The sequence below is a fragment of the Bos indicus genome, chromosome 10 (genome assembly GCF_029378745.1).
Source record: "Bos indicus isolate NIAB-ARS_2022 breed Sahiwal x Tharparkar chromosome 10, NIAB-ARS_B.indTharparkar_mat_pri_1.0, whole genome shotgun sequence".
Taxonomy (NCBI): domain Eukaryota; kingdom Metazoa; phylum Chordata; class Mammalia; order Artiodactyla; family Bovidae; genus Bos; species Bos indicus.
In genome coordinates, this window is record NC_091769.1 from 51936192 (window position 1) to 51962235 (window position 26044).

General features: G+C 38.3%; 1 protein-coding gene across 2 annotated transcripts in view; it reads right to left on the reverse strand.

Annotated features, from left to right (window-relative positions):
• The window catches only part of AQP9 (aquaporin 9), a 48494-nt gene extending 34006 nt beyond the window's left edge, over window positions 1-14488 (reverse strand). The window contains exon 1 of one of the 2 annotated variants that reach the window (XM_019968761.2): window positions 14113-14484. In XM_019968761.2, the coding sequence (XP_019824320.2) occupies window positions 14113-14223 (111 nt within the window). In that variant the 5' untranslated portion in view covers window positions 14224-14484. Of the gene's footprint in view, window positions 1-14112 lie in introns of both variants that reach the window. The other variant, XM_070797495.1, reaches the window with a different exon arrangement.
• Window positions 14489-26044: the final 11556 nt, after the last annotated feature.

Sequence of the window (26044 nt, forward strand, 5' to 3'; positions counted from 1 at the left end):
TGAATGAGCAAGCATTTACAGCATGTAGACAATGGACAAAGTGTCTCAGTTCTATTACTTCCATAATAGAAGCACCAATACTTTGGCCACCTGATGCGAAGAACTGACTCATTGGAAAAGACCCTGATGCTGGGAAAGATTGAAGGTCAAAGGAGAAGGAGGGCAGCAGAGGATGAGATGGTTAGATAGCATCACTGACTCAATGGACATGAGTTTGAGCAAACTCTGGGAGATAATGAAGGACAGGGAAGCCTGGCATGCTACAGTCCATGGGGTTGCAAAGAGTTGGACATAACTTAGTGACTGAACAACATTCCTCCCAATATTAAATCCCCATTTAAAAAGTGAAAAACTGGATGACTTAACAAAAAATCCTATTGCTAACAAGTGACGGAATCTGAATCTGGAGACAACTTCTGTGCTTCCCAGTCCTGTGTTTCTCCTGTGACAACTGCTGCTATCTCGTTGGGGTTACTTGGTTTCTTTATTAGGACAGAATGCCTCTTTATGCACGGCTTTCCAGTTGGTTAGATTTCCAATTGGAAAATAAAACTTTCTCACTCATAACAAAAATAGTCACAAAGAACTTACACTGAAATCTGGACATTCTGGTTAAAAATAAAGTATTGGGTGGCGTGTAACCTGAGATAATATCAGAACACAATCAATCACCTCTAAGAACCAGTTGTACTTCAAAAGAGATGATATTAAGACAGGCTCATAAAAAGAGAGGAATCTGAGATTTGAGAACCAAGTGAATGGGCAAATGGCCAATCTTACAGCTCTCTAAGTAGAAGAGTACCCAGAACCAACACAGATCTCAGAAATGAGAGGTGGCTAAACTCCACTATTTCCACTAAGCTGAAAAGAATAGTGACCTCCTTTTCTGATCTGCACCCAGTCGCTCATTCCCTCAGCTCACCCTAAATAATGCCAGAATAGGGGTCAGAATAAGAAACTAATGGATAATTTGTTAAGGTGTGTGTGTGTTCATATCAGGATAAGGGGCTGAGTGTGATGGGTATGGATGGGAGGTTGCTGAAGACAATTCTCACTTCATTCAGAGTCAAGTATATTTCAGGTCACTCTCAATCTGGAAGATCCTTGAAGATGGAAGGGTTTAGAGCCCTGATTTGTGTCTTAGTTTCATTCCAGAGCTTGCAGTTCCTAACGTATGTTCCATGGATCATCAGTTCCATGAGACGCTCCTCACAAAATGGTTCTCACCAAGTTAGTCTGGGGACAGCTGTATATTCTAGTCCCCTCTTAGAGATTTACAGTGAAGGTTAAAGGCTCCAATAATTCCTACAGTTGCGAAAACTGCTTAGCTTGGTTTCCAAAGTGTATTTGGGAAGGACAGCATTTTCTTTCACGTAGTTCTTGCGTGCATTTTACAGAACTAGTGTTCTTCAGAACAGTTTGAGCAACTCCCTAAATCACTTGGAAGAGATAAATTCTGCTGAGTGAGCTCTTTTATGGGGAGCAGAGAAATGAAGAAAATATTCATTAACATGTAGAAAATTTTCAGTTATAAAGGGCATATGATAAAATATGAGAATTAGTGTCCTTCTCACTCCAGATTTCATATTTTATTCTCTACAGGTAACTAACAACAATATTTTCTGGTGTATCCTGTTAAACGTGTGTACATTTTATATAAATGGGAATATTTTCTACCTGCTTTTTCATTTTAAAAGCTTAGTGAGTCTTTCTATATCAGCATATGAATATTGGCCTCATAATCTTTAACAGCTGCTTAAGAGTCCGTTACAGCAGTACACTCCAATTTCTTTAAACTACCTGTTGATAGAGGCATAGGATTTAGGGGGAGGTTTCCTGGAAAGAAAGAGATTAAGCCATGTAGACTTATTCTAGGATGAGGACTAAGCCCTCAGGTCCTTTTTGGTCTTGATTGACTGTCCTGGTTGTGTAGCTTAGAGTGTATCAGCTATCAAGATGGCTAGGGGGTGGGGTGCACATTCTGGCATATTTACTTTTAAAGCATTTGCTTTGCTTTGCAGGGTCAGTGAACATAGCAGTCCTAACTTAGACATGAAATAAAGTGCCCACTAGATGCATAAAGAGACTACTGGGTGCTTTTACATCCTGATTGATTCTATGGATTGTGATCTCATTTCTATGAGGCTTCCCTCCCTCATAGTCCTCATATTATGAGTCCTCTGCATCACAAGGCTGATAAATAAGGAGGAGCCAGCTTCTGCTCTCATCCCACATTCTCCTTTCTTGTCAAGTAATGAGAACATGTTGCAACAAACTTTGTCACTAAAAACTAAGCAGCTATACTTCTGGAGAGTAAAAAACGAAAATACTTCCCTTTCAAAAGTAATGAAAATAGCAAGTTTTCTGGGACAAAATTAAAACTCAGGGATCACAGAGTTTATTTTTTGAAAGAATCAAATGTGGTTTTATGAGTCTGCAGCCCTTAGATCAGTGACTCAGAACAGACTTTTCTCCCCAGGTCCTTTGGAACTCTGGAATTTCCCAAGTTAGTCTGGCCCTTCATGTTCACTGCTGATAAGGGGAAGACTGCAGGGAAGTCCTTCTTCAGCTGATACTGACTCAGAGTCTAAGGATTTGAAGAGATTCAGCCTCATTTGGAGAAAGCATAGGGTTTCCCCCTGACCTGCCTCTTGAGATATATGTATGCAGGTCAGGAAGCAACAGTTAAAACTGGACATGGAACAACAGACTGGTTCCAAATAGGAAAAGGAGTTCATCAAGGCTGTATATTGTCACCCTTCTTATTTAACTTATATGCCGAGTACATCATGAGAAACGTTGGGCTGGATGAAGCACAAGCTGTAATCAAGATTGCCAGGGGAAATAATAATAATCTCAGATATGCAGATGATACCACCCTTATGGCAGAAAGCAAAGAACTAAAGAGCCTCTTGATGAAAGTCAAAGAGGAGAATGAAAAAGTTGGCTTCAAACTCAACATTCAGAAAACTAAGATCATGGTATCTGGTCCCATCATTCATGGCAAATAGATGGGGAAACAATGGAAACAGTGACAGACTTTATTTTTGGGGGCTTCAAAATCACTGCAGATGGTGACTGCAGCCATGAAATTAAAAGACGCTTACTACATGGAAGAAAAGCTTTGACCAACCTAGACAGCATATTAAAAGGCAGAGACATTACTTTGTCAACAAAGGTCCATCTATTCAAAGCTATGGTTTTTCCAGTGGTCATGTATGGATGTGAGAGTTGGACTAGAAAGACAGCTGAGCACTGAAGAATTGATGCTTTTGAACTGTGGTGTTGGAGAAGACTTTTGAGAGTCCCTTGGACTGCAAGGAGATCCAATCAGTCCATCCTAAAGGAAATTAGTCCTGAATATTCATTGGAAGGACTGATGATGAAGCTGAAACTCCAATACTTTGGCCACATAATGTGAAGAACTGACTTATTTGAAAAGACCCTGATTCTGGGCAAGATTGAAGACAGGAGGAAAAGGGGACAACAGAGAATGAGGTGGTTGGATGGCATCACCGACTCAATGGACATGACTTTGAGTAAACTCTGGGAGTTGGTGATGGACAGGGAGGCCTGGTGTGCTGCAGTCCATGGGGTTGCAAAGAGTCGGACACGACTGAGCGACTGAACTGAACTGAACTGAACTGATAGGGTTTCCTAGTCACTCAAGGTCACATATTCCAGGTGGGAGAAAGGGAGTGGAGAGCTCTTCACCACTGCACCCACCCATCAGCCTTCTCCTTTTCAGTTTTCCACCTTATGGTAATCATTTCTGGTTGGTGATATACCTGGGCAACCTAGCAGAAGCAAATGCACACCTGTCCTGGAAGAGCAATGCCATAATTTGGGCCCTAAAGATTTCCCACACTGAAGAATAAACCTTCCTAAAGAGCTTACAATACAAATTCACAAAACACTAAAGGAAATGATCCTTTGTGAATGAAGCAGTGGATAAAATAAGCAGGAGGATTACCAACTCCAAAACTTGAGATGATGGCAATAAAATACCATAAAATACTGTAAATATGTTAGACTTCAGTTAAACAGATTAAAAAAATAAACACATAAGGAGAGAAAATAAAAGCAATTAAGTACAAGAACCAAATGGAATTTCTAGAAATGAAAACATATTAAGGAAACAGAAGACTTAATAAACATATTAAACAGAAGCCTAGATATAACTGAATAGGGAATTAGTGAGTCAGCAGATTTGAGAGCACTACACAAAATTCATCATGGAGAGGTTTAGATGGATTTGTCAAAGTGGTTGGGAGAGGTAATGAAAAAAGTGAGAGCATCAAGCATATATACAAGTATAATAGAAATTCTGAAAGAAAAAAATAGAGTCTGGAGGAGAGAAAAGATGATAAAGCTGAGAATTTTCCAGAATTGGTGAAAATTGCAAATCTTAAAATTGAAGATGAACAATGAATCCTGGGCACTACAAAAAAAAAAAAAATAAATTCATTCCTAGTCATATTATAGTAAAGTTTCAGGAGAAAAGGGGAAATTTGTAATAGTAGTCAGAGAAATGCAGATTATTAAGGACAAAAATTAGACCAATAATAGACTTGTCAATAGCAATAATAAAGATACTGAGATGATACCTGCAAATTGCTAAAGAAAACCAATCATCAACCTAAAACTTATCAGCGAATTTATCATTGAAGCTTGAGAGTGAAATAAAGACATAGTCAGACAAACAAAGACTACCTTCCTGAAAAATTTCCTTAAGAAAGCTTTTTTTTTTTTTTTACTGCACAAAGAAGCCAGCATCTGAAAGAAAATAAAGGGTGAATGCAGTAATGATTAACAAATAAACTGGTAATTGATAGTAAATTCAAATAAGTATTCACTATTCAAAACACTAATATTAAGCACAATGAGTAGTATAATATTAGATAATAATGCCATAAGATGGAGTAGTTGATTACAATTAGGCTTTTATAACATTTTTGTGTTGTTCAGAAGGAAAGAGATGTTAATTCATTTTAAAGTTTGTTAGTGCAATAATACATTTTTTTAAATGTAAGGATAAGTACTTAAAGAATAGAAAGAGTAAACAAAGGAGAAAAGGGAGAAATAAAACTGATGGGAGAATCAACTCAATGGGAGGATGTAAGAAATGTCAAAGCAGAAGCTAAGTGGAAAACATAGAAACCACATTAAAAATTAAAGAACAAAATGCATATATGTGTATAATTGAGTCATTTTGCTGTATAGCAGAGATTAGCGCATTATAAATCAAAATATTTCATTAAAAAATAAATGAAGATTAAAGGGCATCACAGGTACACCAGAGATTTTTAAAAGCTGGAAGCCAATACTATGAAAAATCATTTCAAAATTACTACTTTCACTATATTAATTTTGAAAATATTAAAAAAAATTTAAAAACTACATTTGCAAACAGAAATGAAGCACAGTTCTCTGGAAAAAATGAATTGCCAAAATAGAATTAATAACAGAAAATCTAAATGAAACATAGCTTTAGAGAAATCTACTTTCAAACATTTCTCTTTCTTTTTCATTTCACATGCTAAGTAATCTTTAATGAACGATAATCCTCATTTTATACAAAGGGTTCCATAAAACAAAAAGTGGGAAAAAATTCCAATATATTTCATGAAGTTAATATGCTGCTGGTAATAAAAGTAGACAGGACAATATAACAATTGAAATTATAGTCCAGATCCTTAATAAAACATTGCAAACTAAATGCTGTGATTAGGTGAGAATTAATCTCAGGAATGTAAGGATGATTTAACACTAAAAATATTTATCAATGTAATTTTCTTTATCAACAGATAAGAACAGAAACCCATATGGTTATCTCAATAGATGTAGAAATGTATTTTTTTTTAAATTCAACAATTGTTCCTAATCAGAGTTTTAGTAAATGAGAAAGAGATAGGAATTTCCTTTCTCACATCAAGAATGTCTACCCAAAACCAACAGCAACTATTGTTTAATGGTAAAATATACGAAGCAGATTTTTAAAAGTTGAGGATAGAACAAGAATGACACAATTATAACTTCTAGTAACATTGAACAAGAGGTTCTGATTATAATAAGAAGAAATTAAATATTTAAGGACTAAAAAGGAAGAAAATTAAAAACTCCCATATTCTCAGAGAAAAAGGTATTATCTATGTCAGTACAGTCCAATAGAATATTTTTCAATGAGTGAAAAGTTCTATTATTGTATCTCTGCTGTCCAATATGGTAGTCAATAGTCATATATGGTTCTTGAGCACATAAAATAGAACTAGGAAGGGTGGAAACTAAATTTCTTATTTTATTTAAGATTAATTTTAATTTAAGTAGCCACATATGGGTAGTGGCACTCAAATTTGACAGCCTTGAACTATATGGAATATCTAAGACAATCTTAGACTTATTTGAATTAATAAGAGAATGACCAAGTTTGCTGAATGCAAAATCAATATATAACACTCAGTATTGTTTCTAAACACTAGTAATAACCAATTAGAAAATATCATTTAAAAGGTACTGTTCACAGCAGTGATCATAACCAGAAGATAGCTAGAACTATATCAAACAAAAATAAATGAATGACTAATACCAAGTAAATTATAAAACTTTGGAAAGAAATATGAAAGCAGACCTATGAATGAAGAATTATTTATGGGTGAGCAGATTCACCATTTCAAAATGTCAATTCTGTCCAGAATACTGTAAATTCCATGCAATTCCAGTCAAAATCTCTACAGGGTATGTATGTAACTTGATAAACAGATCCTAAAATTCATGTGGAAGACTAAAAGGCTAAAAATAGCTAAGACAGTATTAAAAAAAATAACAAGGAAGAAAAACACCAGATAACAAAAATTATTTAGAAAGCAATTATAACAAAAATATGTGGCAGTGGTATGGGTTTGGACAGAGAGATCAATGGAACTGAATAAAGTCTAGATATACACCACATTTATATGGGAACTGGTATATAATACAGATGGCATTACAACCAGTTAGAGATAAGACAGACTAGTCAAAATGGTGCTGGAACAACTTGCGATCCTTCCAAATAAAGAGACACCTACTCTACATTCTACCCCAAAATAAATTCTACACAGGGAACTATACTCAGTATTTTATAAAAATCTATAATGGAAAAGAACCTGAAAAATATATATACCTATATATGTATATGTATGTAACTGAATCACTGTGCTGAAACTAGCACAACTTTGTAAATCAACTATACTTCAATAATTTTTTTTAATTCTAATAATTTAAGCATCTAAATGTGAAAAGCAAAATATTAAGCTGTAATTAAAACACAAAATATTTTTCATGTCTGGTTTTAATTATCAGTATCCTATAACCAATAAAAAAAAGTAGAAAAACAAAACAAAGAAAAAATATGCGGAGGATCTGAAGAAGCAATTTCCAGAGGCAAAAAATCTCAAAGTTCAGTAAACATGAAGATCAACTGCACTAGAAATTCATTAAAATTTCATTTCCTGTATATCAAATGGGCAAAAATAGAAAGTTGAAGCATATCAAGAGTTGACGAGTATATGGAAATGGGAATTCTTATATTACTGCCTATAGTATAAATTTGAAACCACTTTGGAGAGCAATGTTAAAATACACATAAAGGTGAAGATCGACACACCCAAGGCCAAAAAAACCCACTTTTAAAAGAGGAACTCATGTACCCGGAGGCCTGAACAGGATGTCCTTAACAGCAGAGTTGGTAACAGTGACGTGCTGCAAACGTTAATAGTTCATGACGCGAATGGATATACACACTCGCTGTCCGGCACAACAGTTAAAATGAATCACCCACGTCAACATGGCCCCAAATAGATAAATCTCAAAAAATGTCTTCAAGGGAAAAATATCTCAAATGGTAGAAGGTATAAAAACTATGAAGCCACACATATAAGTTTATGAAACATCCAAAATAGTAACATAGATTGTCATGAGAGGCGATGCTGCTGCTGCTGCTAAGTCGCTTCAGTCGTGTCCGACTCTGTGCGACCCCATAGACGGCAGCCCATCAGGCGCCACCGTCCCTGGGATTCTCCAGGCAAGAACACTGGAGAGGTTTGCCATGTCCTTCTCCAATGCATGAAAGTGAAAAGTGAAAGTGAAGTCGCTCAGTCGTGTCCGACACTTAGCGACCCCATGGACTGCAGCCTACCAGGCTTCTCCGTCCATGGGATTTTCCAGGCAAGAGTAGGTAAAGTGCAAAAGCACGTGCAAGAATGAAGAGAACCCAGAGAGGTCTGATTCTAAATCCAGTTCCACCACACATTTGCCTGTAAGCAAGGTGTTCCATATACTAAGCCTTCATTTCCCCACCTGTAAAATAAGAACAGTTTCCTTATCTCACTAGATTTTTCCAGGATTAGAGTGAGTGTTAATGCCCTTCAGCATCCTTTGACTTCATTACATAACTGTATCTGGAGTGAGAGAATCTTCCACCTCAGGCCCCTCTGCATTGGTGTTGAAGGCAAAGGGCAAGAACCCACATAAGAGCTCATGGTTGGCTCTTCCACACTTCAGATTTAGAACCTTGGGCTTTCTTAAAGTGACAGAGCACCCACATGCAGAAGTACAGACGCAGGAAAGGCAGAGTACTAGACATACACTGTAAATAAATAAAATAAGCAGATAGTGTTGGCGATGGATCTTCTTTCCCATGTTCTGCTATGGTAGAAAGAGCATTTGATGGAATTCTGTGAGCGAGCCTATGGGTCTCTGTTTCCTCATTGGAAAGACATAGGGATCAGACAACAGAGACAACTTCATCCCAGTGCAAGGGCCTATGGATGAGGATCCTTCCACGGCTCTGGGAAACAAGCCATCCAAGATCAACAGAGGCTCCCGGCCTATTATTGGCCAGCACATTGACAACTCTAGCTCTGTGGGATCCACAGTCCTGGAGGTTGTAGGCTTGGAGTAGGGCGCAGCTTTGCAAAGCTACAAGGTTGAACCAAGCAGAGAGAAGACAGGACAGGGGCATTTCCAGCCAGAGAGGAAGACAGAAGATTTATAAAGTCTCTTAAGGGCCCCTTCCTCTTAGTTCCTTTGTTCTAAGCCACAGATTGGTCTCACAGAGGAGGATCTAGAAAATAGAAATATTAGGGGAAGAACAGAGTGCCATGCATGGCCAACATGTTTATTAGAGCCATGAAGAGATGGTTGAACCACCTTAGAGTTCTGATGTTACAGGGGGTTTGAACGTGTTTGTAGGTGGTCATGCCTGGGTGCTCAGTTGCTAAGTCATATCTGACTCTTTGTGACTTCATGGACTGTAGCCCACCAGGCTCCTCTGTCTATCGCATTCTCCAGGCAAGAATACCAGAGTAGACTGCCATTTAAGAAGTCTAAAAACTTCATGCTAATAGATCCTCTATGAAATGTTCATGTCATGGTCATGTCTGTCCTATATAATAATCTTTTGACACAATACTGTCTAATGTATTTTAGGCTATAAAATTAACAAAGTTCTCTTGGACTTCCACATGGAAGGTGTTAATTCTCATTGAATACTGGTATTGGGTTGGCCAAAATTTTTCATTTAAGTTTTTGTGAGATGTAATAGAAAAACCCAGATGAAATTTTTGGCCAACCAAATAGATTAGGAATGACTGAAGTCAAGATATTAAGCCTAGCTCTTATGTTCATGGGCTGGGTGACCTTGGGTGAACCTCTTGATTGTGTTACATCTGTTTTCCCATCTGGCAAAATGGAGTTCATCATGTTTCTCTTTCCCTCCCTTCTTCCCTCCCTCTCCCCCTCCTCTCCATGGAGAGTTATAAAAAATAAGCAACAGCCCAGATAAAAAAACACTCCATGCCTCTTAGAGGAAAAGCAGAGTGGAAACCCAAGGCACAATATGTGTATAAGACAGGACTACTGGGCTCCATGCTGATTCCTAGGACCTATAATTGCATCAGCCTGTGCCTTAGCTTCCCACCAACAAGAAGGGCAAAGGCCATCCACCCTTACTCTTACCTCATAGTTGTCCTACCAGTCTCTAGGAACTCCAGATAATGTAGTAGGCCAGGGTTGCCCTAAATTACACCCTACAAAGTGGCCTTAGTTTAAGAACTGGCTAATTTTAAGAACTTTCCTATTTCACACTGAATGCTAACCCTATATTCTCTAGTTTCAACAGCTTCCTAATATGGACCAGACCTATTCCAAGATCTGAGCACACTTTGTAATAATCATTTGAGAGCCCTATAATTTCTGTAACCAGCCTCTGCACTTTCTATTTCCCTTCAGGGCACAGATCAAAGGTATTACTTTTAGCAAAAGTACTTGCATTATTTCATTTTTAGATAGGCCAAAAGGTAGATGTCTAATGTACAGGCTTGACAGGGTGAGGGAAAAAATGTAAGGTCTTTTCCAATATACAAGTAGATGCCATCCACTCCTAAGTCCAGCCCTGGAAGGATGTCCTTCCACCATAAGGGGAGATATGGCCACTGGCTGGGTTGTTCACCTTAGCATCTTCAATAGGATGGTCTCTGTATCAAAGAATCCTGGAATGTTTGGAGAGAGAGGAGGGTATACAGAATAGTGAGGAGTGAACATAGATCCTGTGAGAAATGATGAGAGATCTTGGGAAGTTCAGCCTCCTAAAGGAATTATTAATTCAACACACATTGATGGGTTTCTTTTATGTATGGGCAGAGTTCTGTAGTCAATTCTAGGGAAAGGTATGGGCACGATGCCCAGGAGGGGACAAAGCAGCTATTTTTAAATACTACAAAGACTCTCAAGTAAAAGAGCAGAAGGATCAAGGGGAAAGGGAGCTAACATGTAATGAGCTTCATGTGTCAGGAATTTTACATGTAGTGTATATTTAATGCGCAACCTGAAACCCACACGTCATGGGCCCACATGCAGGGGGCTGAGAAGATTGTTCTCTGCCTTTACCTTTACACCAGTCCACCTGAATTGAGTAGTTTTTTTCTTCTTGGTGGCCCAACTAACGATCTGGTCTCATCAGGTGCTCATTAATTAAACACATATGCACACAGTGTTAACTCAAGGCTCCAGTCTATGGAAATATTAAAGCAGAGTCTGATTTACTATCTATCAGGGACACTACCAAAGGAATTCCAGCAATGGGTGGAAGTATGCGGAAAGCGTAGGGGCTATAATTAGAAAGAACCCCAGTTCACTGCAAAACCCACTGGTTTTGGGCAGTTACTTCATCTCTTTGAGCCCTCATTTCTCCAACTGTTTATGAGTGATAAATGTAGGTAAAGAAGCTAACAAACAGTAGATACTTATTACTTACTCCCCATATTTGCAGCTCAGTGCTTCTAAACCTCTTTTCTGTGATAGGAAAGATGCACTGCAACCTGTCTTCCTCACACCAGTAAAGGCAGAAAGGCCTGCCTATCCCAATGTCTGGATTTCCCTGGTGACTCAGCAGTAAAGAATCCTCCTGTAATGTAGACAATGCGGGTTTGATCCCTGGGTTGGGAAGATCCCCTGGAGAAGGAAATGGCAACCTACTCCAGTATTCTTTCTGGGAAAATCCCATGGACAGAGGAGCTTGGTGGGATACAGTCCATGGGTTCACAAGAGTCGGACACTACTTAGCGACTAAACCACCACCACCATCCATCCCAATGTCTAAAAAGCCAAATTAGAGCTAATTTTTTAGCTTATGACTTAATTATTTTAATATACAGAGAATTTTTCATGGAACTTCTCTTCCCTTAAAGCTACCAGTAGCCCTTATCAGTCATTTATACCACAGTGTGAATGAGCTTGAGATGCTTCCCTTAAGAGCACTTTTCAAGATTGGGTTGAAGATGGCATCAGACTCCCAGTATCTGGGTGAAAATTATCTTTACAAATAAAGTGAGTCCTTCATATACACACTGCCATTTTTTAGTGCTCCCTTTGCTCCATGCCTTATCAACATGCAAACTTTTTACTAGAGAAAGTAAGGCAAAATGTACATTTTCTAATAAAGCAGAAATAATTACTTTGGATAACCTTTGAGCAAGACCATGTAGATTTATTAAAAACCAAAATTGTAATTTACATGTATATTGAAAAAACATATTTTTGCAGAATTTTCTTGTTTATACATCCCCACAAGCCTCAACAAAATTGAATATTATAATCAGAAAGATTTCATCAGGGTTCATTTTAGAACAGTATAAATAGAAATCGAACATTTCAGGAAATGATTGGCTTTAGCTGGAAGATACAAAATTTAATTTTTCAGCATACAGTTGTCAAGATATTATTTCTGTAGCTCCCACCTTGAATTGTAGGGGAAGACACATTACTATTTGCATAAGCAGAATAGTGAATGGCTAAAAGCCGCTTTCATTTACTCAGTTAGACAGGATGAGATTATGAAATAGATTCTTATGAAGAAATAAAGAGGGTTTTAACTTTTTCTGGTTACAAAATACACAGATGTTTAGCTCACTTCCTCCTGTATTTTATTTGCAGGGCACTTAGAATTGTAACTGAATTTACTTCACTTCTCTGTTTCACAGGTCACCCTGAGGATAAAGTTAGGCTGGGATAACCACCACTCTTCCCTTTGGGACCAAATTGTCAAGGAACATGACCACAGGATTTCTGACTCCCTGAGGGCAATTTTTCAGTAAAGAGTGACTAGAATCAGAAGAATCTTGGACTTTTATTTTCTCTCTCTTTTCCTTCCAACGCCCTTCTCCCCAACACTGCCCCCATCTAACTAAGTCACGTAGATGAGAGGGGAGGATGGTCAAGAGGGAGTGTAAGAAATTGTCCTAATACCTTGAAGATACTTGAATGAATCATGTACAAAGAGGTTTTCAGAAACCAGAAAACATATTGCTCTGTCTCATTTTACACTAATTCAATTTTTTGAGTCCATATTTATTTCTTAGTCTTGGATTAGTCTCCTGAAATGTTATGTATTTACACAAATCAAAGGACTTTAAAAAATGAGGTATAATTAGCATATAGCAATATGATAGTTCAGGTGTACAATATACTAATTCAATATTTGTTTATATAGTAAAATGAGCATCACAATAAATCTAACTAATGACTATCTGCATACATAGTTATACATTTTTTTCTTGTGATGAGAACTTTTAAAATATAATCTTAGCAATTTTCATATATGTAATATAATACTATTAACTATAGTATCCATGATGCATATCACCCAAGAACTTTTAATGTACAAAGTTTATGGATAATCCTCTATAATCTTAAAAATGAAATTATTCATAAATGGAGTAGGGAATCTTTGAGCAGATTTTTGTTGTTTTAAAGCAAGTTAAAATCAGTAGCAGCTACTCACGAAAATAATCACACATTTAACTTTTTCTCACTAATGGTTTGAGGCCAGCTAAAAATTCAAGATACAGAGAATGATGGAACATGCAACAGGATGAAAACCTAGAGCCCATGTCACTTAAGTAAACTTTCCAGACTTTTATTAATAGCTATGCAAATCTTCAGGCAAAATCCTCTAAATTTTCTTAGAATACATCCTTCCTTTATATCTGACAATTTTTTATAACTGTCTAATTGAAAGTCTTTAGAGATTAGTTTGAGTTAAATAAAGGTGGAGAATAATATAAAACTACAGCTGGACCATTGCACAGTACACTATTTCTACCTAATAAATTAGTGCATATTTTAATTTAGTAAAAATCAAGTGATCTGACAACACAATCTTTGCCAGCACTTGTGATAACAAGCTGTCTCTTGGCATCCATATTTATTGATTATTGATAAATCAGCTTAACATTTTTGGGGAAATAAGCAGAGTATAAATCAGTTAAGCAAAGGGAAAAATTTTCTAACAGTTAACTTTAGTCACAAAGTCATTTTAGAGCCTGAGTAAATCTGTAAAATGAAGAAAGTACTTCATGCCCCTCTTCCTCTCTCATCCACTTTCGTGGCTAAATGGAGTGAATAAGCAGAAACCTAAAATGTTGGCCACTGAGTAGCCAAACAGCCTGGAAGTAACTTGCTGATTGCTGAAAGAAGTGAGTCTAATGATGAACTCAAAACAAAGATAATTTTTATCATCAGCTAGGTTACAAGTGAGGCATCCTTGGTTCAAAATTCAGGAAATCAGAAAATACTCACAATCATTATAAATGTACCCAAGAACTCGGAGAGCGTTTCCTTGGCTAAAGTGTTCTTCAAGACCAATCTCTGCTTCAAGCTTTTTTTCTTTTGTTCCATCTCAGGCTGCATCTTGGGGCTTCTTCAAAGACCACTCGTTTCACCAACACCTGCTTCTGCTGATCCCTACTTCACTGGCACATAAAAGTTTTTAACAGCTGCTCACAGGTTCCTGGTGATGTCTGATTCAGTTATCCAGTCCCAATGAGAACCCGTGGTTTACTCCTCTGGTGGTGAAGTTGTCATTCCGTGGTTGCTGCTGTTTATTTGAAATGGCGAGGTAGAACCTGAAATCCTGAAAACAACCCTTTTTGTGCCTGATGGATTAATCATTACCTTTCTTTTCATGGTACTTTTTTTCTCTGTTGTTTTTTTTTTTTTTCTTCAAGAGATGAGAAAAGAGATGTATTGGTTGCGTCGTTGCCAAACCACAGCGATGGGCTGCAGTCCAGGAGAGATTTACATGTTGCACAATTGCAAGCTTCTGACTTTTTTTTTTCTATTTAGAAATGGTTGGTTGAAGTGTAGCTTGGAATTGTCAAATCAGGCACATATACATCCAGTGTAAACATTCTTCTCTGAAGGCACTTTCATGCACATTATAGAACATGAATAAAATATAGATGTGTCGTTCTGCAAAATTAATCATGCTTTTTTTCTTCCAATAACATTTCAGTGATTTAATTACAGCTCCCTGATGATGTTGAGACCACTGCATTTGTTCCAGAGAAGAAGAAATTACCATGTCTGTGCTCAGTGTCTCAGTCACTCTTTGTGACCCCATGGACTGTAACCCACCAGGCTCCTCTGTCCATGGGATTATCCCAGGAAGAACACCAGAGCGGGTTGCCATTTCCTTCTCCAGGGCCTCTTCTTGACCCAGGGATCCAACCTGCATCTCCTAGCAGGCAGATTCTTTACCACTGAGCCACCTGGGAAGACCTGAAGAAATTAACATACAGAGAGACAATTGCAAGTTTCACATGGCAAGTCTGTAGAACAGAATGGGATCTCCCGTTTGGATCCTATAGCTGGGATTCATTTACCCAAGATAGCTTGGAATCAAGAATCAGGATGATGGATAAACGAACTTCTTAAGACGCATTCTAGTTCGAAAACCAAGTTGCTCTCTTTCATTTACCATGAAATACTTAGGCAAAATCTATAGTAAGTAAACAACAATAGCTTGAAAGTCTATACTGCTTAGAGATCACTGAGTTAGAAAGAGCTCAACCTGAGTATATGTCACCCCCATTAAACAAGAAAGGGAGTAAAGATACCTAAACAAGGCTCCTGGGTTATATTTTTTAAGTTTGATGAATAACATCCCGGCAGACAGCAAACTGTGTTCGAGACGAGCTTCTCATCACATCAAACGTTCAAGTCTTGTTTTTCAAAACTAGTTTGAAGAAGTAGAATCCAGTGGTTGTTTCTGAATCCCAAAACAGTCCCATGGAATTTGTACCCAGGCTGTGTGCTTCTTCCCAACTCTCCCACAGAGAAGCCAGCTCTGTTTCAGGCCCTCCCCTATCTTTGCAGGAGGCCCACAGTTATTCCCAGTTAAGGAGGCAGATTGGAAGAGAAGGAAGGGCCTGGAGAAAAGAGCTGCAGATATTTCAAGGACAGAAGACATACCTAGTGTATAATTGAAATCAAGAGTTTGGGTCTAAAGAGATTATAACTTGCCTGAGAATATGCCATTGCCAAAACAGTAATCAAGTATTTGACTAACTCCTGGTTAAATTATGGATACTATTGTCTAGAAGAGTTATTTATGACTGCACTAAGTACCCAAGTACCAGTGGATGGACCAGAGAAACAGGACTTTATTGTTGTGTTTACAACTGATACCACACAAGGGTGTTCTCTGCTTTCCACTCCCTCACCTAACAAACATTTATGGCACACTCATTGTGTGCTGTGCCAAGCACTGTACTTAACACAAGCACGTGGGGTTCTTGCCCCTTAAAGAGCTCAGAGTCTCATGAGGGAAGCAAGCATGAGTGAAATAATCATATACACAGAAATGTGAAATCACAGCAGAGATGTATGCTATGGAGGTAGAGGATATATTTCTATGAGCAAATATAAGCAGGGAATTTCACCTTGCTGGAGATCTCTGATAGCTTCTCTAAGGATATCATGTCTGAGCTGAGATCAGAAGGAAGGAAAGAGGTTAATCACATGAAGTGGGGAATGTCTTGGGGGGTGAGGATGGGAACGGTATAATGTGTAGCCAAGAATGAGAGAAATGACTGGCTCCCAGAGGCAGCAAAGGAGTACAGAGCAAAATGAGCCTAATTCAGGGGACAGACCATACTGAGCCTTGTAAATCATGTTCAAGATAAGAGCAATAATAAGTCACTGAAGTGGTTTAAGCAGAAACAGGACACCATTAGATTTGAGTATTAAAAAAAAATTATTATTTTTGGCGGCACTCGGTTTTCAGTGCTACGTTTGGGCTTTCTCTAGTTGTGGTGAGTGGGGACTCTGTTGAGGTGTGGGGTCTTCTCTTTCTGTGGAGCACGGGCTCTAGGCACGTGGGCTCAGTAGTTGCAGCTTGCGGGCTCTAGAATGCAGGCTTAATAGTTGTGGTGCCTGGGCTTAGTTGCTTCGCGGCATGTGGAATCTTCCTGGGCCAGGGATCAAACCCATGTCTCCTGCACTGGCAGGCAGATTCTTAACCAGTGAACCACCAGGGAAGCCCCCGGATTTGAGTTTTAAAAAGATCATCTTAGCTGTGAGGTGGAGAGGGTATTGGAGAGGGCCTAAAAGTGGATATATGTAGACATTGGGGGATATTACAGAATGCCAGGACTAGGTGGTAGCTTTCACAATGGACAGAAATAGAAGAGTTCTATATATCTTAAAATTGGAAGGGCTTTATGGATTGGATATGAAGGATGAGGAAAAGGAACTCAAGTTTAATAGCTATATTCCTGGCTTGTTGGGGAAAGAGGGGCTAAGCACCCAGAGAGGAAATGTTGGAAGAGGACCAGGGCTGCAAGGGAAGGTCGTGAATTCTGCTTGTGCAGGTTGAGCCTCAGGGACTCTCTAGTGCTTCTGAGAGGAGATGTCAAGTAGGAAATGGTCTGTATTCTGAAGAAAGGTCTATGTGCTGATCAAGGTGATAACTGAAGCCTTGAATAAAGATGAGGTTACAGGCTTCCCAGGTGTCACAGTGGTAAAGAATCCCCTGCTAATGCAGGTTTGATCTCTGAATGGGAAAGATTCTCTGCAGAAGGAAATGTCTATTCACTCCAGTACTCTTGCCTGGAGAATCCCATGGACAGAGGAGGCTGGCAGGTAGGCTATAGTCCACAGGGCCGCAAACAGCCAGACACAACTGAGCATGCATGCCATACTTAAAATAAAATAAAATTGAATCAATTTTTTTAAAAAAGATAACCTTAGGGGAGCATTTATAGAAAGCAGAAGTTGAGCTTGTGGTACTAAACATTTCAAATCTTTTCTTTCATTCTACCTTCAGAGGACAGTTACCCTTTTCACCTCCATCACCATGAATTCATCCTCAAACCTAATTCACTCACACTCCCCTTTGCAAAGCACCCTCATACCAAAGGTCCTCTTGGGTAATGAGGCTGCTTAATTTCTTTCATTTACTCATCCAGAAAAACCTTTTATTATTTACCATACATCACGCACAGCATTAAGCAGTAGGGATTCAAAATAAGGTAGACAGATCTCTACTTTTAAGAATTTATGCAGTCTAAGTGACAAATATCTCCAAATGAATACATCGTATGGTAAAGCAGAAGCATGTGCAAAATACTAAACCAAAACTCCACTTATCACCACATAGACATCCTAGAAGCTACTGTGCAGTGCCAATGCAATGACTCATTCTGCCACCAATAGTCCTAAAATTGTGCATACCTAGACACAGTGCCAGGCTAAATCTTTGGAGCTAGCCTACCTAGCTCTTTTATTTATTTATTTATCTCAGTTTCCTCATCTTTTATTTTTTAAACATTTTAATTAGAGTATAGTTGATTTACAATTTTGTACCCAGCTCTTCTATTCCCCCCCCCACCCTTCCTTCTCTGTCCCTCCCTAACCTCAGCATTGTCTTCTCTGCTTTTTACTGAAGAAGAGAAACCATCTTTTCCACCAGCATGGGATTCAACAAGTTTGTTGTTCTTAAGGAGAACCATCTCTTACTCCGACCTGACTTCCCCAACCTCTTCTACTTTGGCCAACTTAATCCCCACTCTAGTTCAAAAGCCCCTTTGATGGCCACTGTTGGGATTGTGTCACTATCTCCTCTCTCAAAATCTTTCATACCAGACTACCTCCCACTGACTAAAACTTCCAGTTCCCACCTTTCACCCACTCTCTTCCATCAGTCTGCTTCACATCCTCTTCATAGATTACAGTCTGTCAACTCCTCCCTCTCCACCCAGCTCTTACCTCACTATCACCCAGGTTAATGATGCACTTACCAGTGTCTCTGGTTCCACTGACCCCTTGACTTTCTTCCACACCCACATTGCCAAAGCCCAACTCTTAAGTAAATTCAACCATTGGCGTCTCTCAAATTCTATCCTCCCACAATGCTGAATAATGCTGAAAAATTATATAAAGGTACTGATTGACCCTAAAGATAGCTGTAATCTATCAGCAATGGCCCCAAATCTTTAGTTAACCTTTTATTTCAAAGGTTCCAGACTTTAGGATGCTTTCATATCACCCATCTTCAGAAACTATGATTTGGTAGATCTGGGATGGAGCCCAGTAATCTTGCATGTATTCCTGGTAGTTCAGATCCCACGCACTATTTCATTCTGCTGCCGCTGCTGCTAAGCTGCTTCAGTTGTGTCCGACTCTGTGCGACCCCATAGACGGCAGCCCACCAGGCTCCCCTGCCCCTGGGATTCTCCAGGCAAGAACACTGGAGTGGGTTGCCATTTCCTTCTCCAATGCATGACAGTGAAAAGTGAAAGTGAAGTCACTCAGTCGTGCCGACTCTTAGCGACCCCATGGACTGCAGCCTACCAGGCTCCTCCATCCATGGGATTTTCCAGGCAAGAGATTTCATTCTCTGCAGCAGCAATATATCTCTTCCACGCTCCTCCAGTTTCCTGTTCCAATCCTCCTACTCAGCTGATGATCTTTTATCCCAATCCACTGAGAAAACAGACAAGTTCATTAGCTATAATACTTTTGTACCTCTTCTCTTCAAAAAGTTGCCCTAATTTTATTTATAATGTCCTCCTTCCCTTTCCTTTCTTTCTAAAGTTAGCTCTGATGCTGGTGTACTGTTCCAGCCCCTCTGAGACCTTCCAATTAACATTTTCCTCACTCTCTCAATCTCTTTCCCCCACTGGCTTCTTTCCTGGGTCTTAAAAAGAGGTTCAGGTCTTAATTCTCCTGCAAAATGTTCCTTCAGAAGTATTTCACCTTAAATTTCAGTCTTAATCCATTTGGGCTACTATAACAAGACCCCATAGATAGGGTGTTTTATGCAGCAATCATTTATTTCTCACAGTTCTGGAGGCCAGAAATCTGGGAGTAGGATGCCAGTAAGGTTGGGAGAGGGTGAGGGTTTCTTTCCTGGTGTAGACAGCGACCTTCTTGTTGCGTTCTCACATGGCTGAAAGAGAGCTCTAGTCTTGATCCTCTTTTAAAGCTACCAATCCCACCATGGAGACTCCACTCCCTTAACTTCATTCAAAACCAATTTCCTCTCAAAGTTCCCCCAATCAAAACACCACATTTGGGAATTAGGGCCTCAACCTAGGAATTTGGGGATGACACAAACATTCAATTCATGGCAACCATTTCATCTGTCTCCTCTGCCTTTTTTCATTTCTAGTGGGAAAAAATAAGCACTTTACCTTGAGCAAAATAAATCATACTAAATTGAAAAAAATTCAGAAGTATTTAAATTAAAATAAAAATCTCTTATAATCCCAGCTCTTGTAGTTTATCGCTATTAACAGGTTGAAATATACCCCCCTAGACTTTTTCAGTAGATCTACATAAATATTTCTCCCTTTTTCCCTAAAAGTGGGATTATATTATACATACTAGATTAATGTGTTTTAAATTTTTCTGTCATTTTCTATGCCAGTGTATAACTCATCTTTTTAATGACTGTATAATATTCAATTATATAAATGCCATAAATTAAACAGCTTCCCTTCAATAGACAATTAGTTGTTGCCACCTCCTCCCACACACATTAAATGAATATCTATCCTTATATATATATACTTATCTCTCTGTCTCTTAGAAGAACTGTCTAGAAGTTGAATTACTAGTCAAAGAATATGCATATATTAAGTTTTATAAAAGTTCCTGCTTCTGCAGGATTCACCTCGTGGTCCAGTGGTTAAGACTCTGCACTTGCTGTGCAGGGGCATGGGTTCAGTCTCTGGTCAGGTAGGATCCTACATGCCTCACAGTGAAGCCAAGGGGGAAAATGTATCTATTTCTCTCATTCTCTTTAATATTGGTTAATGTAAATTCTTTCTAATTCTCCCACTATAGCAGTTAAAAAATAAAATTGTTTTCATATGCATTTATTTGGTTAACTGTGAAGTTAGATAGAACTAACACTCAAAAACTGTTAGAACTAACACCCAAAAAAGATGTCTTTTTCATTATAGGGGACTGGAATGCAAAAGTACAAAGTCAAGAAACACCTGGAATAACAGGCAAATTTGGCATTGGAGTACAGAATGAAGCAGGGCAAAGGCTAATAGAGTTTTCCAAGAGAATACACTGGTCATAGCAAACACCCTCTTCCAACAACACAAGAGAAGACTCTATACATGGACATCACCAGATGGTCAACCAAAATTAGATTGATTATATTCTTTGCAGCCAATGATGGAAAAGCTCTATACAGTCAGCAAAAACAAGACTGGGAGTTGACTGTGGCTCAGATCATGAACACCTTACTGCCAAATTCAGACTTAAATTGAAGAAAGTAGGGAAAACCACTAGACCATTCAGGTAGGACCAAATCAAATCCCTTATGATTATACAGTGGAAGTGAGAAATAGATTCAAGGGATTAGATCTGATAGAAAGAGTGCCTGAAGAACTATGGACAGAGGTTCATGAGACATTGTACCTGAGGCAGGAATCAAGACCATCCCCAAGAAAAAGAAATGAAAAAAGCAAAATGGCTGACTGAGGAGGCCTTACAAATAGCTGTGAAAAGAAAAGAAGCAAAAAGCAAAGGAGAAAAGGAAAGATATAAGCATCTGAATGCAGAGTTCCAAAGAATAGCAAAAAGAGATAGATAAGAAAGCCTTCTTCAGTGATCAATGCAAACAAATAGAGGGAAACACAAAATGGGAAAGACTACCTTCAAGAAAATTAGAGATACCAAGGGAACATTTCATGCAAAGATGAGCACAATAAAGGACAGAAATGATATGGACCTAACAGAAGCAGAAGATATTAAGAAGAGGTGGCAAGAATACACAGAAGAACTATACAAAAACCATCTTCATGACCCAGATAATCACAATGGTATGATCACTCACCTAGAGCCAGACATCCTGGAATGTGAAGCCTAGTGGGCCTTAGGAAGCATAACTACTAACACAGCTAGTGGAGGTAATGGACTTCCAGTTGAGCTATTTCAAGTCCTGAAAGATGATGCTGTGAAAGTGCTGCACTCAACATGCCAGCAAATTTGGAAAACCCAGAAGTGGCCACAGGACTGGAAAAGGTCACTTTTCATTCCAACACAAAAGAAAGGCAATGTCAAAGAATGCTCAGACTACAGCCAATTGTACTCATCTCACATGCTAGTAAAGTAATTCTCAAAATTCTCCAAGCCAGGCTTCAGCAATACGTGAACTGTGAACTTCCAGATGTTCAAGCTAGATTTAGAAAAGGCAGAGGTACCAGAGATCAAATTGCCAACATCCGTTAGATCATTGAAAAAGCAAGAGAGCTCCAGAAAAACATGTACTTCTGTTTTATTGACTATGCCAAAGCCTTTGACTGTGGATCACAACAAACTGTGGAAAATTCTTCAAGAGATGGGAATACCAGACCACCTGACCTGTCTTTAAGAAACCTGTATGCAGGTCAGAAAACAACAGTTAGAACTGGACATGGAAGAACAGACTGTTTCCAAATCGGGAAAGGAGTATGTCAAGGCTGTATAATGTCACGCTGCTTATTTAACTTATATGCAGAGTACATCTTGAGAAATGCTGGGCTGGATGAAGCACAAGCTGGAATCTAGATTGCCAGGAGAAATATCAATAACCTCAGATATACAGATGACATCACCCTTATGGCAGAAAGCGAAGAACTAAAGAGCCTCTTGATGAAAGCGAAAGAGGAAAGTGAAAAAGTTAGCAAAACTCAACATTCAGAAAACTAAGATCATGACATCTGGTCCCATCACTTCATGGCAAATAGATGAGGAAACAGTGGAAACAATGGCAGACTTTATTTTCTTGGGCTCCCAAATCACTGCAGATAGTGACTGCAGCCATGAAATTAAAAGACGCTCCTTGGAAGAAAAGCTATGACCAACCTAGACAGCATATTAAAAAGCAGAGACATTACTTTACCAACAAAGGTCTGTCTATTCAAGGCTATGGTTTTTCCAGTAGTCATGTATGGATGTAAGAGTTGGGCTATAAATAAAGCTGAGCACCAAAGAATTGATGCTTTTGAACTGTGGTGTTGGAGAAGACTCTCAAGAGTCCCTTGGACTGCAAGGAGATTCAATTAGTCCATCCTAAAGGAAATCAGTCCTGAATATTCATTGGAATGACTGATGCTGAAGCTGAAACTCCAATACTTTGGCCACCTGATGCGAAGAACTGACTCATTTGAAAAGACCCTGATGCTGGGAAAGATTGAAGGTGGGAGGAGAAGGGGAAGAAAGAGGATGAAATGGTTGGATGTCATCACCGACTCAATGGGCATGAGTTTGAGTAAATTCTGGTAGTTGGTGATGGATAGGGAGGCCTGGTGTGCTACAGTCCATGGGGTCGCAAAGAGTCAGACACGACTGAGTGACTGAACTGACTGAGATTGGGTATCTTTCATGTGCTAACTATTTGTGTCCTTTTATATGTTCGAATTTATGTCCTCTACCCCCTTTCATCAGGTTCATTTTTAATAACTTTTGTCACTCTTTACAATATAAAAATATAAATCTTTTATCTATTATATATGGCAAATAATTTTCTGTTTAATCCTTTATGTTTTATTTATAATGATGATGTGTGGCTGCCATATAGAAATTTATAAAATTTGTAAACTTAAGTCTATAAATATTTTTCTGTATGGTTACTAAATTTGATATTTATGGTAAAAGATCTGGCTAAAATTTATTTAATTTATTTAAATTTATTTAATTTGGCTAAAATTATGCCAAATTACAAACATATTAAGCTTTGTTTTATATTTTATTCCATGATTTTACTTTACACACTTAATTTTTAATTTTTTTAGGATATATTATGATATATAGTGTAAGGCAGAACTCTAACATTATTCCAAAATATTTTGGCAAGTTTTTCAACACTATTTGGTTTGGAATTCCATCTTTCCTGTATAAAAAAAATCCTGGAAGTAAAATAGTGATTTTACTTACTGTAGTCTTGCAAGACATTTTGATGTCTTTCTGGTAGAATAGATCCCTCCTTATTACTATTTTCAAATATTTATTAGGTAAGTGAACTTTAAAATCATTTAAAAAGTTTCATATCCTCCCAACTCTAATTAATGAAAGAGCATTAACTTTATGGATAAAGTTATAATATTGAATATTCCCTTCAGAAATATGCTTGTTATCTCTCCATTTATTCAAGTCTTTTTTATGTCCTTAAGTAAGTTTACATTATTTTCTCCACTGGGTCTTGCAAATTCTTAAATTCTTATTTCTAGGCATTTGATATTTAGTTGTCTCTATTTGGGGAATTAGAATGAGATCTTCTTTATAAATCTGACTGATCATTACAAGCAAATTTCTGCATGTATGTCTTTAATATTCACATCCTAATGAGCTTTATTACAGTTTTAAATAGTTATCTAGTTGACATTGTAGTGAACAGCATTAGTGTCCTACTTGGCATCTTTTAAGCCCTCTTTCAAATAGTACTAGATTTTTATTTGGATATCCACTACTTTTTCTGAGCAACTATAGGCTTTAGGTAGAACACTGATTAAGGGTAAACACTAGTCTAAGGTTTAAGGGTAAAAATCGACTAGTTTAACCTATGAGAATCATTTTCCCACCCTTGAAACCATGCCTGGTTCAGAAATAATAATGTGGTTTAAGTGGGGCCAATGAAATTTGAGAAGAAACTTTCTGAGGCTTTGGAAAGAAATTCCTCAGCTCTCTGAAAGCTGTAAGAAACCGGTTCTCTGTCATTCCCTGGACATGAACAAGGGAGCTTGTAGCTCCAACTATTGTAGACACCCATCCCATAACTTTGAGGGGAGCTAGCCTTCCAATTCGACTGAGTGACTTCCCTTTCACTTTTCACTTTCATGCATTGGAGAAGGAAATGGCAACCCACTCCAGTGTCCTTGCCTGGAGAATCCCAGGGACGGGGGAGCCTGGTGGGCTGCCATCTATGGGGTCGCACAGAGTCGGGCACGACTGAAGCGACTTAGCAGCAGCAGCAGCCTTCCAATTAAGCTGACACAGGGACCAGAATGCAGCTGAGTCCTTAGTGATATCACTGAATTACTGGGTCAACCAACACTGAGGCCCATGCCATTTCTGGACTTGCAGTTATGTAAACCAATAATGTTTAATATTTTCAAAACCAGTTTGAATGAGATTTCCGTTCATTTCAATATTAAAAAACCTAAATTTTTTCATTATCTTAAATTTTTAAGATAGAATATAATGAACTATAAATGATCATCCTTTGCTCTCTCTTTTTTCTTTTTAATCTTTATATTTATTTTTCTTGCCTTAGTATATGGGTAGAAATCATTACAAAAATATTGAATCATAATTATAAAAACAAGCATCCTTGTTCTGTTCATTAATTTAGAGACAATGCCTTTAGTGAACTGTTAAGTTTCATGTTTCTTGTTTAATCATGAGATTTTTTTTTTAAAAATGTAAGCAATGTGATTTTAAAAACAGGGATGAATGTTGGAATCTATTAAAATGTCTGTTGAATATTTACTGAGGCTATTACATTTCAAAAAATTCTTCTATTTCTTATGTTATTACTTAATTATACTATATTTTAAATGTTCTTATATTCCTGAAAAGATCCCTATTTAGTCATGATACACATACACAAATACTGCTAGGTTTAATTTTTGAATATATAGTTTTTTATTTTCTTTTGGCTTGGAAATTATAAGTAGGTGATTTGTGTTTTATTTGTCCAGTTTGATATCAGACATACTATTTATGAGCAAAAAAGCTGGAAAGTTTTCCATATTTCTCTATCCTATAGAACAATTTAAATAACCTAAGAATGATTTGTTCCTTAAAAATAATGGGTTCCGTTTATACACAAATGTGGACTAATCTGGGCTTCCCAGCTGGTGCTGGTGGTAAAGAACCTGCCTGCCAATGCAGGAGACATAAGAGACATGGGTTTGATCCCTGGGTTGGGAAGATCCTCTGGAGGAGGGCGTGGCAACCCATTCTAGTCTTCTTGCCTGGAGAATCCCATGGACAGAGGAGCCTGGAGGGCTACAGTCCATAGGGTTGAAAACAGACACAACTGAGGTAACTTACCATGCATGCACGCAACCATGAGCCAGTCTCCTCTTTGACTAGCATATCTTTGAGAAGATTTTGCTGCTGCTGCTGCTGCTGCTGCTGCTGCTGCTAAGTCGCTTCAGTTGTGTCTGACTCTGTGCGACCCCATAGAGGGCAGCCCACTAGGCTCCTCTGTCCCTGGGATTCTCCA